An 18,036-nucleotide genomic window follows, 5' to 3' on the forward strand; every position below is an offset into this window, starting at 1 on the left:
TTATCTTAATCTAAATTGTTTTCAGTGCGGTGATCTTTTTTAATTTGCTCTCGCAGAATTACATATAAACACCAATTATATTTTGACAGATTTTGGAACCCACATCCAATGAGAGCCAAGACGCACGTATCCTGTGACCTTCCCGGACAAGGACACTTCATGCTTCTTGACAGGACAGTTGTGGATAACCGTTCTCCTCTGGCACCAACCTGCTACTTCCCCCTGTCTTTCCGCGCGAGCCTCTCCCTCCCACCCTCCAGCCATCCCACCCTCCCCGCACGGACGATGATGTGACCTTCTGCCAAACTGCTAGAGACCATGCCACCGTCACAGTGGGATCTTCTGTCTACACTGAAATAGACTCAAACAGGAGCTCAGAGCAAAGGAAAGAGAGATAGAGAGTGGGGGGGAACAGGGGACCGGGAAAAAAATCAGGACGAGTCACGGAGGAGAAATGTGCTGTGGGAAGTCCGGGCTGCATGTGGTTTGCCGAAGCAGGTAAATGATCACCGTAACGGCACGCGTGTGCACGAGTGTAAATGGGATGTTTAAAGTTTAGCACCTGTTCCTGCGTGGTTTTAAGAGAGGATTCATTCGAGAATTGTGTTGGTATGTGAGTCAGGTGCAGTGTGAAATGAATGTCAAGTGTGTTTGTGTGTGCGTGAATCATTCTGAAAAGTACCTCGCTGTGTTTGGCTGCTATGCAGCTGTTTCATCTGCTCGAGTCTGCGGACCTACAGGTTGGATGCTTGTTGAAATCGTCTTAGCGGGGCGTTTGTTCGCAAAGTACCCAAACTCAAACCTTTAGGATAGAAAACGTATTTGATGTTTTTAGTTTTGTGTCTCGTAGCCACTACGTGGAAAGATCAATCACGGCAAACTGCAGACTCCGTTAAAGTCATTGTGCTGGAATGTCAAAGCGACAGGAATTGAATTCCCCTGAGATATCTTGGAAGGAAAGCGATGACAGCTTTCAGCAATTACTGCTGGGAGGTGTTATTACCGAGCACATACTGACGCATTTGGGATATGTCCCACTGACGCTGGGATAATGTGCCACTTACATAGAGAGAAGAACCAGGTACATCACGGACAGAGAGAGAGAATATTAGGAGCAGATACATGGGACAGGAGAAGGGGAAAATATATTGGAAAGGGGTTGTGTGACCTTATGGGGTTAGTGACACGTGCAAAATAAAAATCTTCAGTTTTCAATCACGTCCAGATATTTTGCTGGATGGAATCATTACATCAAAATAAATAAAAAAAACAATTATTTATGTATATTTTCCTTTTTGGAATATGTGGCATGTGCACGGATATAAATTGTTGTAGTTTATCTGTAAAATTGAAGTATTTTGTTAAATGACCTGATTGCCCTTGCGTCCTCGCTCTCCTTCTCTTACTTTGACCTGTTAAAAGAATTATAACTGTCCGAGTTTCAACCTTCTACATGATTCTACTATACGATAAGAAATCTCTTCGCGCTTAATGTATTCTCAGTGCTTGTTACGTTTCATGTGGTGATGTGTTTAACATTTTTTTGTTGTCGATGGTAGCAGGTTGGCTGAATTAAGGTCTGTGACTGAAAACGTACAGGATTTTTTGATAAATATGTATGCAAGTTAACACGAAGCACGACAGCTTGGCAGTAGAATCAGAGCAGTATTGCTTGTGTAGTGTGAAGGACGCAGTGCAGGCTTCCGAAGTGTAGGTCAGCTACGTCAAGTGTCTTATTATGAAGTCAGGAGTACTGTATCTCTCTACTTTCTCGGTTATACGAGTTAATGATGATTTTATTGCGGTCTTCGTGTTACATTTTCTTTTGTGTTATTGAGACGTATTCTGCCGAACATTTCCTGTCATTTCTTTACAATGCGAGTACGGTTTACTTCTGCAAAACTTACCATCATTTTTGCGCAGGCTACTTCGTGGTGGTTATTATTACAGGCTTGAAACAAGGGATCCCGGCCAAAAGTGCTGCCTAGGTTTGATCAATAGTGTGTGTTGTAGGGATGTGACAATATAATCAATTTCATGGTATCGCGATAGCAAAAATTGTCTTAATATTATTGTGGTCACGTGACTGTAGGAAATGACAGGCCTTCCAGTTCTTAAACATTGAGCAATATAAGAGGTTTTATAAGAGGGAGTTTTATAGTCATTTGACCTATCTCACACATACCTCAAAGCAACAGTTATGAGTAGAGGATAAAGAAATGAGTACAGGATATGTCATGGTTAATTTGTACATCATTGCAATGTTCAATAATTGTTTATCAAACACTTCTGGCACTTTTTTCCAAGTCCTCATTTGTCTTTTTAAATACAGAAATAAATATTGTACCGCGGACATCAATGTGCATTGAGATTGTGATATTGTTACGTCCCAAGTGTGTTGAGATTGTAGGCTAGTATAGAGTGTTGTGTTTTCTTGTACAGTAAATAAGGCAGGAGGATGGGCAGCTCTGTCGTGGCCATATTCTTTGTAAGCAGAGAACAGATGCATTGATCGCAGGGTTTGCTGGCTCCACACGGCAATGACTTCCATCTCACAACAGGGTGGACGTATGGGCACACGCACGCACGCGCAGTCACAGAATAACACACTCGCTATCTGTTTCTTGGCTCATTTATATATTTGTAGTGATGCTTGTACTAAAAATTGTGTATACTTTGTTTTAGGGGACTTTCTAACATATACGTGTTTCATTTCTTGTATTAATCCTGACCTGTTTGAGGTGTTCACTCTTGAATGTGAGAACACCATTAAAATATGTTCAAATGTCAAATCTGAAAAACTGTGTAGTTGTTGAACCTGATTTTCCGTAGTGGGACAACTAAAGCAAGCAGGTGAAATCAACAGAGACGCTATCTTAATCTCAACAACGCTCATCACGAAACACATCCAATACAAACACACAAATCGTACATACTGTACTACGAATAGACGCACACAAAGCAGGCGCATGGATGGGAAACTTGTAGATGTAAAGACGGCGATGGCACAATTTGGTACCGGGGCAGTAGTGGCATCAATGGTCTTGTTTGGAAGGAACAGTAGTGAGCTGAACAGGAGCTGGCAGCTGGAAACACAAAAGGTGGATGTTTTGGAAAAAGTTTGATTTGGTAAAACTACAATAAGGTTAAATTTGTTAACAATTAGACCATGGATTAGCTTACATGGACACACAATGAAGAATTCTCCTAATACTTTTAACCAGTGCTGCAGTACTTGAGTCCGGACTCAAGATGTTTTTCTGTTGGTATCTGCACTCGGACTTGGTCACTGGACTCGCCAAATGTACAAGTTGGTCTCGACCGAGCCTAATTTATTTTTTCTCCTTCCAAATAAAACCATTGATCAAACAACACCGTTGATTAAGCATATATGTTTGCTGTAGTCGCACTCTTGACGTTCATGAAGTTCATTCTCTTGGAGTAGGTTCTTTTTTCGTGATGGGCGTCAAGCAGTAAAAAAAGAAGATACTGTGCCAAATTAAACCGAACGTTTTCCTGACATCAACACTCATCACACAAACCTCAACAAATCATCAAACTAATTCAGATTAACAAATGAACTGCAATGCATGCTGGGAGTCATGAATGAGTTTTGTACTATGATACCCAGTATGCCTTGCAGCATGACGCTTTCTTTTGTTGATCGTCACTATTGTTGATTCTCATACATTGATTTTTGATGTCTCTTTAAAGTTTTATTTTGGGTGTATTTTCTTTGCAAGGATGAGTAGGCCTACATGATGATAGACTTTTCATTTTTTGGGTGAACTGCCACTTTGAGACGGTTGAGTTGTTTGGTACCTGATGACATCACATTCAGGAGCTGATCAGCTTAATGAAATGTTTAAATGACTTTAAATGGACTTCACTGGAGTGGACACGCACGCACACACGCATTCGCACAAACACACACGTCTCATTCTCAGTGTACATTGTGATACAAAAAACATTTTATTCACATTTTAAATTCAGAACATTCAAAAACTAATGTTTGGTATTACAATATGACAAGAAAAAATAGTTTAAAATGCTTATTTGAAATACATTAAGTAATTTAGATAGAGGTTATAAGCGCGATGTTAATACGCACAAAGTGTTACGATTACATGAAAAAGCATTAAACATCTAGTGTAGAACAAACAAAAACGTGGAGCTGGCAAGTTTGATTCAAGGTCATGCTGGTAAAACTGGACATTCGTCCATCAACGTATTCTCATGGACACATGTTCTGTCAATCTGGCTAATTCCTTTGAGAATCTGGTGGGAAATGAACAATTGTCCTTCGACTGCAGGTAAAAACGTAATCACACATACTTTGCTCTTACATGTGGGAACCGTTCATGTGTTTGCGTCGGCAAATTTGTATTCTGAGTCCACAATAATGATGACAACTAAATGCTATCAGAAAATAGAAAACACACACCTTGCACTGCTGCAGTTTATTGCGTATATGTATTATGTCATGCTTCTAAAGGCAAGTTATCGCACACGTACGTTTAACAATTGGCACGGGAATCCAGAAATCACTGGTTAAAGTGAAACCAGACACATGGATTGAAAACAGCTGCCATATTAATGGAGCGTGGCGTCTTTTACACTTGTTAATAGAGTCACAGCTCAATTGCTGTCTATTTAGTGGTGCTTAATAAGGAAAACGGCACAATTGTTATTGCGCATTAAGTAAATGCAAAAAATGCTGGATTTCAACCCGTGGTTGGGTAAAATATGGAACAATTCATAGATTTCCCAAGGGCAAAAGAAGATATTTCGATACACATCCAAAACACACAACCTGAGTGTTACAACCTTTAATAGTGATGCTATATCAGGCTACTGCGTGAAGCCTATAGCTGAATGTGTCAGGTAAAATGGATCGCTGACCCTGCATTACACTTTCAATTCCATTGTAATCTGCCGCCTTTAGATGTTATTACAGTTAAACGGCCCGGAAAAAATCCACCTTCACGCAAAAACATAAAGAAAAATAATCAAAGCTGCGTGTTGTGTTAGGAGGCTTGACAGTGAGTGAGAAATGTGTCAGGGAGGAAAGATGAACTTTGGGTTAATTGAGATCTTTAAACAATGTCCCAGGCACTGATCCTGAACCAGTTCTGTTTGCTCTGTGATGGTCAAGAACAAAATGTGGTGTTGAAATGCAAATTGGACCATTAAAACAAATTGAATATGGATCTTTGTTAAATTACATTTTTGATAACATGGATTTTTGATGGAATAGTTCACTGTATTTCAACTGTGAGAAGAAGTTTAACCAGAGGAAATGATTCATCGGCTATAATATATCGGCCTAAATTGTATTATCCGATAACGATATGGCCAATATATCATAGCCGATGAATCAAAAATAATTTCCTCTTCTTCTCACTGTTAAAATACAGTACAGTATCTTTTTGTCGTGATCATTCACTTACTGCTATTAGCAAAACATTGTTGATGTAGATACAGTATTTATGAATGTGAAAATTATAGGAATAAAAGCACATCGCTTGAATCTGCCTGCTGTCTGAATGCTTTCTGTCATGAGACCTGTTAGACTTGTGGCTATTAAGAATATTTTTCTGGGTTTCTCTGGAAAAACATCACTATTTGCTTATTAAATTAAAAAATATAACAAAGGTTTGAAGGTTAAAAAATCATTAACTAGTATAAAGTAGGCTTGGTACATTATTTTCAGAGGTTACCTTGTTTTCTGCATTCGGTTTTCAAATAAAAGCAGTTGTCCATTTTTGTCTTTCGTTTTAGTCTTAGGGAATTTTATATTCATATTTAGATCGGCCAATATATCGGTTATCGGCTAAATGTTCAAGAATTATCGGTTATCGGCTAAAGTTAACATATCGGTGCATCCCTAATACCTATTTCTTATATTTTTCTTTTATGAAACAAGACTAAATATCTTAGGTCACTTTTCTTGCTATGCAAATGTATCAATTTAAGAAGTTTACCCAAGAACAAGACAAAAATGCTTAGGAAGAATGTCATTTTTTGCTCTTCTCACTCATTTTGAATCTCAAAAGTCAAAGTTGAACTCAAATGGAAAACAGTACTTATAGGAAATTAGCTAAATAATACAGTAAGTTACTGGCAAACCGAGTTTTACAGTGTAGTATAGTTTATATTTATAGCATGTCACACTGTGATCCCACATACAGGGATAATCTGTACAGACAACATAAAACAATGCTATGTGGCTCAAACAAATTTTTGAGTTTTTTCAGTTATCGATTCTCTCCTCAAAGAATCGATAACTGGTTGTTTTAATTTAATTTAATACAATTCAATCTTAATATAAATGAATATGAATTAAATATAAAACACCTTATTATATTATAACCAAATACAGATCAGAAGTTAACTTAGGGCTAGCACGTGCGTCCAATGAAACCGTCTATAGGGAATGAATTGCTGTCACTCTACAGGTTTTACTCTTTAACATGTCACTCCGGTCATATGCTTGAAATGAATAACTTATTTTCATTCATTTATTTTAGCTGGATTTGACTCCCCACAACGATGCCCTTAAATGTCTAGTCAGGCTGGATGATGTTGGTCCAGTCACCTTGTATGGGATTAGATGACCTGCAGGCTGGGTGAGAATCAGTCAGTGTCATGTTAAAGCAGCAGGACTGCCGCATGACTGTGCTTTAATGAGCTTTAATGACTCTTTAATGGCTCATTACGACACAGCGATGCTGCAGAGCTGATGAGAGCCATATGAACACACGCACACGGTATAATACAATAGCAAATGCAACCATATACTTTAAGGAAAGTACTAAAATACAATGCACTTTTTGTAACAGCTCATGCATGCCCCCTCGTAGGTTTAAGTACACTACAATGTCTGAATACAGGCCGCATGCAGGTAAAAAGGATGTGTGGCCTTCAATATTGTGACTGCTTGTTATCGATGTTTATCATGAGCCTATAACGACAGCCATCATTTAATCAGGAACAACAGGTGTAAATACTCGGAGGTTTTCTAGGCTGCGGACGTACTGGGTGAGTTATGATAGGCGAGGGGTGAAATGCGGCGTCAGGCTGAACCAATGTTGCCGTTTAAACATTTGTCAGCACCTCAATCGTGAAGATGGACATTAAAATGGAGCGTTGACCTTGATGTGACAATAACGGGCGCCTGTTTATTGACTCTGATGTTTGGCCAAAATTGAGATCAGTGACGTAGGGTCTAATTTTGAAATCGCCCCCCATGTTCAGGAGGATTTATTTGGGAACAGTATGTTTTGTCATAATGCTTAAAGGTCCAGTGTGAAATATTTTTGAGGATCTATTGACCATCATGCAATATAATATACATCGCTATGTTTTCAGTGGTGCATAATGACCTTACTTAATGAAGCGTTTTGTTTGAATTACCATAGAACGAGCTATTTCTATCTACATACCCTGCGGGTCACCTTGCGTGAAATTCGTCATGTTGTTTCTACAGTAGCCCTAAACGGACAAACTGCTGTTTCGCAAAATATGTTATCTACTTCGGCAAAATGTGATGAGATTTCTGTGTCAGCCACCATAGAACTTTGAAAGGGAGGGGAAGGGTGAGCCGTTGGTTGCAATTCGCTACCTTACCACTAGATGCCGCTAAATTTCATTCACTGAACCATCAACTTTGAAGATCTTTTGAAATGAAAAATGGAGGTTCGTGCTGTTAGTAAATATTTGTTTGGTTTGAAGTCCTTGTGTACAGTAGTGTTTTCCTAACTGTGGTTCAAATGAACTTAATAGGATAATTTTATGATGTTTTATACTGCACAGTATCCCAGAATAAAATCTTGCATTGAGAATTATGAAAATAGGAACTTGCTGAAATGCACCAACAGTCCCCAAGAACAGTTCAGTCAGAGATTTGATCCGTTGCAGGCTTGTATGCTGTTATTCCTGTATGGTATTCAATTGGATTTAATCTGATAATGTCCGTCCAAGCGCGAGACGAGAAGCGCTACTTTTTGGGATTATGACTTTGGTCTCATATTGCTATTTTCCTTTTTTGTCATCTCGCTCTCTTGATATTACACTGCGGCTGGGGCTCGGCCTTATGAGAGTACAGACGGGGTTGACACAAAACAGAAAACTCTTTAAATATAAGGTCCTGACAGAATATGCAGGAATGTAATTCACCTTGATTTATCGATGGCGCAGAAGGTTTCAAATGAATGGGAACTGGAAGTTAAAATAAGACCCGGGGTGGATGGAAATATTTTCACAGACACTTCATTTTAGAAATGTATAGTTCCCTTTGAAGTGTGAGGACCTTAAAGGCAGTGAGATTATTTAAAAACTGCAGTGACAATGACGTTTTGAGGTTTTAAGAATAATTTTTGTAAGACCAGTCCAAAACCAGATTTAAACTCTTAATAAAGATTTTATTACATTTATAGACATGATGTATAGATTGAAAATCAAAGACCTTTTTCATGCGTTAGTGAAGGCAAAGATTTACTCTCCTTTTCCTCCACTAGAGGGTGTTGAATACTTTTTAGGTTGCTTTCTTTACTTTATTCTGCAAGAGATCAGATCAGGGCCACATCACACATAATTTAAACAGTAATTTTGTCCAGATATGTATTGCAGCTGGTTAAAGGGACACTTCACTAGCAAATCAAAATTTCTCACCCTCAAGTCATCCTAACTGAATATGCTTTTCTTCTTGAAGAATAGTGCAGTAGGAGTTATAATACCACGTATAATTTTGCTTCCAACCGGTAGAATGGGAGTGAACGTGTGGTGGTTTTTTGAAGCTCCAAAAAACGCAATCGAGAGATGACGGAAGCTAGACAGCAACGTTAATAGTGCTTTCAATATGGATATTTCTCTTAAACAAACGCATCCACTATAACTCTGATCGGATTGTTCTTCCAGAAGAAAAACATATTCAGTTTGGATGCCTTGAGGGTTGGTAAAAAATTGGCAAATTTTGAACTTTAAAGCGGCAGTCCATAAGTTATTTTGAGTAAAAATGACCTAAAACCAATCATTGAGCAAGTACATGAAAGATCAGTGTTTAAAACTGTGTCACTACCCTTGCGGGATTCACCAAGGAAAGCTTGTAATAGTGGTTTGTAATTTGCCCTGTCGGGTCGTCTTTCACGGAGATCCTTATTTTGTGTGTTTTGTTTATGGGCCATTTCGTCACATTCGTACACAGAACGAAGAGGATCTCCCTCTTCTACGAGTAACAAGCGATTTGTAGCGTGTTCTCACAACTGTTGGGTAGGATTTTATACAACTTTTAGTATTATGGCGGCGTTAAGTACTTTTACTTTTAAACGGCACCAGCGTTGACATCTGGGAATTCATCAGTTGTGAAAAACAAGAAAGTAAGAACTGATGACGGTTTACAAAAGAAAAAGTGAATGTAATTGGACTTGTGCTGGGATCTTCTGTCCGGTTCGCATTACGGGAGTTAAAATCGGAACACTTCAACACAGCCTCCATTTGTGCTGTTTGTGTCTATTTATATTCTTATCGGTTTCGTGTTATTTGTGTTTATTATGCGCTACTAATGTACAGTGAAGATTCTCACCAGTGCACTGTCACAGGCCACGACTCAAAACATCAGACTCATCCGCGCAGTTGAGCAGTGCCAAATCACAACTCGCGTAAAGAATATATCTCCACACAACTACGAACTAAGATGGCGACAAAGAGGCCAATCCTTCGTAGTGCCGCTTTGAGGGTTAGCATATTGGAGAGAGCTGGATTGCTCTGTGGTTTTGACTTTGTTGTAATCTGGTGTAGGCTATGTTCTCAGAGAGCCAAATGAGAGAGATCACTAATCTGAACAGACAAACTTTCTACTGGTAGAAGCTGAGTACAAGCAAGGACAGTGACACATTTAAACCAGAGAGAGAGAGAGATTGCTGTTGATTGGTTGACTGGATTACATCTCTTAAAACGCCAAGCGTGTTATTTCTGACCTAGCATCACTATAGATACTGTAGATTGTTGAAGTAATCGCTTTTTTAACAAGTTTCCCAAACCCATGGTTGACATAATCTTGCTATTTTGCTATTGTGTGATGGCCACTTTCAAAAAGTCTGCAACATTAACAACACATTTGCATTTAGAAGAAGATATAAGCAATACAAATTTACGGTCCCAGTTACACCCATACAGGTCAATGATTTTTATGACTTCATTGTGCAGATCAGCTTCTTATGACCAACAAAAATCCTCTTAAAAATCTTAAGCCTCCCACCCCCACTATTGGCCATTTCAAACGGAGGAGGAGTCACACATTGTTTAGCATAATATAAGTGATTGTTTAAAGGTCCAGTGTATGACATTTAGCGGCATCTAGGGGTAAGGATGTGAATTGCAACCAATGGCACATTTACATTTATGCATTAGACAGATGTTTTATCCAAAACATTGCATAATATTATACATTTGTATCGAAATATGTGCAATCCCTGGGATCGAACCACTGACCTTGGCATTGCTACCGCCATTCTCTAACCACTGAGCTACAGGACTGTTTATAAGGTCTTTATAGACCTTTGAAGACATAGTTATATATATTATTTTGCATTTCTGTCTAATAGATCCTCCAAAAAATTACTCATTGCAACTTTAACATGAAAACAATTCTACATCATTAAGAGCGCATAATCTTGTGTGTCTGGTTATTTATAAAAAAAATAATGTCATACTTCATTTTCTTTCTGTATAAACTCTTGGCTTCAGAGACCAATCTCTACTGTCGGCTTTCACAGCAGTTATCCAAACATTTATCACAGCTGATATAGGAAATATGTAAATGTGATCTATCACCAACACAGGCAAGCCAGTCTTGAATTAAAAAGTATGTCAAAGCCATATTGCATTAGTCAAAAGAGACACTGTGTGTTTACTTCTTGTTCCACTTGATGGATTATTAGTTTAAGGTTAACAAGACCTCGAAGCCAGTGTGAATTCTTTAATAATCTAACACGTTTACCCCAAACCGTCTTCCCTAAATGTACAGAAAAGCCATGTAAACCTACTTTACGGGCCAGTGTAGGAATAAAAGCATTAAGATGGGCTCTGCCACACGGGACGCTGGATGAGGCAGGCGGCAAAGCATGACATACTAGGGGGGATTACGAGGATTACATGGCGTCTGGTTTACGAGACATAGTAAATTTGGTCAGCATGTTAAAAGTGGCATTTCGGCAGCGCTCGTCTCCAAAGCCATTCAAAGACCCGAATCCTTCTGAAAACAGTAGTGAGTTTAAGGGATAACCCTGACACGTTTGATACTGATGTGTTTAAGCTTTGCCGTTTCGATGTGGCTGCATGTACGACTGTGATGACGATTGAGAGAGATATAAATGAAAGATCGAAAAAGGAAATTAACCTCACTTTTATGTCTGTTTTTCTGCCGGCTTAAAACAAGCCATAACTTTATGGCCAGTGGTTCGAGTGTCTATTGCCTATTGACTTTTCAGTGCAGGGATTAAGCTGGGCAGCTCTGTAATATTAAATGCCAAAAGACACACAAGTTAGGGGTCATAAATCCCCATGTTCTCCATTTGTTGAGCGAAAAAGGGATTTTTTCAACAGTGCCCACCATCTGTTAGATCAGGCTGTGTGGATTCAGTGTGTCAACTCAACAGCTGGGCAACTTGGTGACTTCTGGCTCTACGAGAGCTCGATTTTAAACATGCGATCTCAGGACACTGCTCTGACGGACATTTTTTATAAGAACAATCAAATGTTTGATATTTCGCCCAGAAATGTCTTTTTTTCTTTAAGGAAGCCTCTGTTTAAATGGTTAAATGTATGGTACTGTTATGTATACATATACTCAGTTTGTGTAATTTTTAGGAGGACTGTCCCATTAAGATTCCTTCAAAGTTGTAGTTGAAGCGTTGGAGAAGGCCTCAAACTGCACGCCTCATATTGCAGACCTGCTTTTCTTCCAAATCTAATTTTGCTCCCATATTTTTTGTCCCATCCAGGCAGTAGGCGACTGAGATGGGCGTTCATCTAGGGTGTCTCAGCGACACACTGTGGCTGCCGTTGCTGCTGCTGTTGTCCGTCAGCTCTGTCCCCTGTTGCCAGGGCCGACCGTACAGGGCGGTTGAGCCCACCGTGAACGTGGCGGTGGTCTTCAGCGGCTCCTCCTACCAGATGGAGATCAAAGGGCGACTGAGTCGGGAGAACTTCCTGGACCTGCCGCTGGAGGTGAACCCCATCACCGTGCTGGTGAACAACACCAACCCGCGCACCCTACTGACTCGCATCTGCGACACGCTGGCTGCTAACAGGGTGCACGGAGTGGTCTTTGAGGATAACATTGGGTCGGAGGCAGTGGCGCAGATCCTGGATTTCATCTCAACGCAGACGGCGGTGCCAATAGTGGGCATCAGCGGGGGGTCCGCTGTTGTCTTACCGCACAAGGTTAGAGTCGAGGGTTGCTGGCGTCAAGCTAAACTTTGGTTTCTGATATATAAATAATCCGAAATAGTTATTTTAAAGTTGGCATCAAAAATAAATAAATGTTTGTCAGATGGTCATTATCATAAAATATATAGTGTATCTCAGTAGGGCAGCAAGGACTCTAAATATTTTATATTAGCTTTATTTTGGAATAGTGACCGGATGACCAGAACACATATTAAGAATCGAGCATCAAGCACACGCTCATGAAAATAATGGCGCTTTAAAGGTTCATTTCTAGAAAACCTTTTTTTGGGCAAAATGAACTAATTAAAGGAGCATCATTCATCATGTTATTATCGCTCGCTCGCTCTATTGCTTCCCCCTGTCTGAAAATATTGTTTGCCATTGAGTTTTAAACATCATTAAGCGTTAATTTGGAATCGTACACAATAGAAATGATAGGAACTGTTGTTTTTAAATTGTATTGATTTGTTCCCAAACAGTTAAAATAGACAACACAATGGATTTTTAAGAAACGTTAGGTTTAAAACTAGGTCTCATTTTTAACATAATAATAGTTTACATTGTTTTTTTTACTTTTGCTTAATTTTGACATACCCAAGTCTAAAGTGTCGTAATAATTCTAAATCCCAGTTGCTCAATTTGTGGCATTGCTTATTGTAGTGGTTTGTAAAGTGTTATGTGGTCCATCACAGAAACCATTGGTATTACTGGAGTCATTTGTAAAAGAGAATACTGTGGTCTTATATGAGAGGTCTGAAGGGCTTGAAATGTGTATCGCTGTGTTGTTAGACCCATGCAGCGAAACTGTGATCATCCGCCCTGCGATCCAAATAGAGCTCAGCAAGAGAATAGATGATCGCCTGTCCCCGTTTTATTGCTTCTATGCAAATTGCTGTGGACAATAACAGAGAGAAAAGTTCAAGCATTTCCATAATATAAATATAGAAATAAAACAGTGTTTTAGGGCGAGATAGATGCAGGCGAATACATATATTTTGCAATGAACACTCAATGAATGGATTATTCTCTTCCTTCAGACTAATTTACAGTTCGATAAAATCTCTCATAACTATTTTACAAGGTGGCTAATTTGTATGAATTTATACAAGGCTCATGGATTTTTGCATAATCTGCTTTTGCATTTTTCTAATAACCATACATTTTGTACGGTTCACATTGTACTTGTAAAATAGTTAAACATTTGTTTGACATTTCTGCTATTAACAATAGATCGATGGATAACTAGCAACATATTTTTAGGCAACAGTGTGTCATGCATTCTGACTTCTTTACGGTGTTAAACGTGTTGTCTTCTCATGCTTGACATGGTCCAAGTCGGACGTATTACGTAGTATTTCTGTGCTCGATACACTCCCCCAGTGTTCGTACAGGTTTCAGAACGTGTTTTTCAAATATGAAAAATCGTTACGTAACAACTTTTCTGAGTCCCTTATTGGACAATTCTCCCGGAAAAGCATGCGGCACGCCCACGCATCAACCAAGGAAAGTGGGAGAAGGAGCATGCGCACAAATCACTTTCACTTGTGTGAAATCTAAGGGCATCGGAGATCTGTGAATCTGTGTTTTCTTGGCAATGTATGCGCACGTGCTTTAGTTCCCCCCCCCCCAAATGCGTCGCATAGTTTCGGAAACAAACGTATCTGTCTTTTATAAATGTGATCAAACTAAAGACTCTTCGGATATTTGAAGGGTGCGATACTATTCTGTAAGTACTCAAGATAAACATGAGACATGCAGAAACTGTCTGAGATACGCCCACTTTAAGATACTGCAGATCGAGCTGTTAAACTAATGAAGTTTGAGATTAAAGGGACAGTTCAATTGGAGTTTATCCATATCTGAATAAATGTCTTTGTTCTGATGAACACAGAGAAAGATATTTGGAAGAATGCTTGTAATCGAACAGTTCTTGGACCCTGTTGACTTCCATGACAACCAGAACTGTTTGGTTACAAGCATTCTTCCAAATATATTATTTTGTGGTTATCAGAATTGGAACAACGAGGGTTCGGAAAGCACTTTTGCAATACCAATGTAATACAATAAACATGCTAAGCTTAAAATATAGTCACACCCCTAGTTTGTGTTACATGAGGCCCCAGGATGAGAATTTAAGGAGCTGAATGACTGTCATCTATTCTGCCGTTGGCCGGCTGGCACGGCTGTGCCCAGCGGACGTTCGACAGCCATCTCAGGTTCTAACTGATGAATGCCACTGACACACCAGATGGTCACCCTGCTGCCCACCTACCCTGCCCAGTCAAGATACTGAGTGAACTACCAAAATTTTCACTTTAAGTGTCAAAATCCATTTAAGGTTGATACCTATTAAAAGACCAAATCGATACAGATTTTTGTTATTTTTCTCTTTAGTCTGTTTGTAATGTTAGTCACGGTTTCTTACACCTTGGTAATTTAGATTTTCGATCGCCCTCCACCGCCCTCTCGCTGACCCTCGGAGTTAAAGGCGCGGTATAGTGAGAAATCTCATTTTCCTTGTTTCCCATTCACTGTAGTATGTCATTTAACAGGGTCTTTGAGCTCCAACTCTAATCAATAGATGTGTTCGACTTCATGAGTCTAATCCACGTATAACATTAAAGGACAGCGAGAGTGTTTCGAAAGCCGAACACAAACACAAATAAAGGCTGGTGGGGTTGATTGAATTCGATGTAAACTTTCAGAACCCATAAATGTAAGTTTAGAGAGATGGTCAATGGACAAAAATAAATCATAAAATAAATGGAATAATTAAAATGCAAATGTAGGGAGAGAGAGAGATTGTAACCATTGTGGCAATATGTATAATCAAGGGTTTTAATATCACAGTTATTGTCAAGGTCATACAAAAAAGATCTCCTATATTGATGTACAGAGTCCATCCGAGTTCTCTCCCTCCATTTCCGTCAGCAATAAGACGACATGGGAAATAAATCTATAAAAGTTGCTCTGGGAATAATACGCTACATGACAATTTGATAACAGTATTGAGTACTTTCTCCTTAACATTTCCCATCAAACTGAGCCAAACACACTCCAGTGGCAAGTTCGGTCATCCACCACCTTTAAAAAACAAAGGCAAAAAACTCCTTTACACATTCATAACCACACCTCTGATCCCATACAACGCCTAGAATCCAATTTAGTCTTTGGAAATTCATTTATTCGCAACCAGTTATTCTTGCAGGCCATGTACAGAATCTAATCTCGCACTGAAGTGAGCGTTCATACGTCAACCATGCCATGAGAATGAAATCATTGAGTGTTTCCTCTCAGCAGTCAATCACCGATCAATGCAACACTCATGTTGTTACGGCAGGTGGCTCGGACTTGACGGCAGCTGCGGCGTGCATGGTTTTCAACCATGAGAAAATAGAAAATGAACACGTCCTTTGCCAATATAACTTTGAAGTGTATCGCTGGCTCTTTAAATATTTGCTTAGCATAGAAGTTCCCCTGAGACACACAGAGAGATATTTGCTTTATCTGTGCGGTACGCGGAGACACAGGTCTGTTTGAGTAACACACAGTCACTCTTCTATCTCTCAGACACACGCACAGACTTTCCTTTAAGAGATAAATCACGCGTAAGCAGCTGAGCTATATATTTATCTTTTGACTAGATCAGGAACCCTGTAGGTAACGCATGAATAAAGATTGAGCGGTAAATCTGAGCTACCCATGAATATGTACCACCAAACCCAGCACATCTCACATAACTGTTTTTGTAACATAGCAATGATCAAGTTGGGAACTAAAGAATTAGAAAAGCAGCAAATCTTTATTTTTGAATTAATGTAAATATTTGCACACACAAAAGTCACACTTATGATGCTAGGTTGTTGTTGGGGGTTGCCAGAGCGTTGATATGCAGTTGACGGACGGTTAGTGTCCATAGTGAATGAATTTCAGCTTTAACTAAATTTGGAAAAATGTAACTAATGTAGGGAGAGTTGACCCAAAAATAAAAATGTAGTCATTTATTCACCTTGTCATCACAAAATAAACGATATCCATACAATATGCCCATGTAGTTTGGTTACCTTGGTATATCTTTGTTTGTGTTCTACAGAAGAAAAAAAGTCATACAGGTTTGAAATGGCATGAGAGTGAGTAAATGACGACAGAATTTTCACTTTTGGGTGAATTGGCCCTTTCAAGAAGCTCCAAGTCTTAAAATTCAAGGTTAACACTACAATAAACGGAAGGACAAACTGGTATAAATATATTCTTATGATGATGAATATTTATAATGATCCTGAACAACCTGTTGAAGGGTCAGAATTTTGTCGGGGCAGCAAAGCATGAAAAATAGGCTTTTAATTCTGCAATGGGACCAACTTATAAATATCTAACCCATTATATCGCCTAGAATGGGCAAGCATTCAAACTTGATTTTTAGAGCATTTAAAGGGGTCAAAGAACAGGTGGAATAAACCGGAACGTTTCTCATTCCCAGGCTAATGATCTGGCTTACCCTACTTTCTCAAACCTAGTGTCTGAAGGACATTACCGTGTAACATTGAACTCTAAACTCTCCCTTTGGAAATAGTTTAGAACAATATCCAGTTATCCTCTATTCACAACTCGGTCAGATTTATGTCCCATTCCTCTTTTAATTCAACAACTATAAACTGTATTGTGCTATCATCTAAGACATTATTTGGGGTTACACTTAAGCCAATTTTATTATATTATCAATAAGTAAAATGACAAAATTAGTTTCCATTGTCTTAAAAAATGTGTGTATCATACGCTTTAACTTTTCCATGTTCTTCCCAGGGTGAAGGCTCTACGTTCCTTCAGCTGGGTTCTTCCATTGAACAGCAGATCAATGGCATGTTTAAGGTGATGGAGGAGTACAACTGGGACAGTTTTGTGGTGGTGACCAGCTTGTATCCGGGCTACGACACTTACGTGGACTACATCCATTTCTTTATCGATACTTCCTATTTCCTGTGGGAGTTGCAAGACATCCTAACGTTCGACATGTCCGCGGACGGCATGAACGATCTCCGAGCCCGAAGGTTACTTCAACAGATCGACGCTCAGGTGCTTCTGGTGTACTGCTCGCACGATGAAGCCGAATACCTGTTCACCATGGCCAGGGAAGTGGGATTGGTCGGTCCAGGGTATATTTGGTTTATTCCAAGCCTGGCTGTGGGAAACCACAACATGCATCCACCAGACAGTTTTCCCATCGGATTGATTAGTATTGTCACAGATCGCTGGAAAATGAGCATGCGGAACAGGGTCAGGGATGGTGTGGCCATTGTCGTCAAAGGAGTGGAGAGCTTCCGCAAGCAAAGGGGGTTTCTTCCAGACGGACACATGGACTGTCAGAGTGCCGTTCGGCCGGCTAAAAATGACTCCCTTTACAGGTGAGGGGAAATTTAAACTTGAGGGACACATGAATGTACTATGCTGTGAAATCTACAGCTGGGTAACAAAAACTCCCAAGAACATTTGGACTTATCCGACCCAACAGAATTGCCAAAGCCAAATTAAGGTGGATTGATAAAAGGTGACAGGAAAGTTTGAACATAAGCCAGTAGTTTATTGTAA

At 39.5% G+C, this 18,036-nt stretch overlaps 1 protein-coding gene across 1 annotated transcript in view; it reads left to right on the forward strand.

Annotated features, from left to right (window-relative positions):
* Positions 1-370: 370 nt before the first annotated feature.
* The window catches only part of grin2ca (glutamate receptor, ionotropic, N-methyl D-aspartate 2Ca), a 38,141-nt gene continuing 20,475 nt past the window's right edge, over positions 371-18,036 (forward strand). Inside the window, 3 exon segments of the mRNA XM_079455547.1 lie at positions 371-498; positions 12,003-12,444; positions 17,254-17,852. Of these exon segments, the coding sequence (XP_079311673.1) occupies positions 12,019-12,444; positions 17,254-17,852 (1,025 nt within the window). The 5' untranslated portion in view covers positions 371-498; positions 12,003-12,018.

This window comes from Barbatula barbatula (genome assembly GCF_947034865.1).
Source record: "Barbatula barbatula genome assembly, chromosome: 5".
NCBI classification, from domain to species: domain Eukaryota; kingdom Metazoa; phylum Chordata; class Actinopteri; order Cypriniformes; family Nemacheilidae; genus Barbatula; species Barbatula barbatula.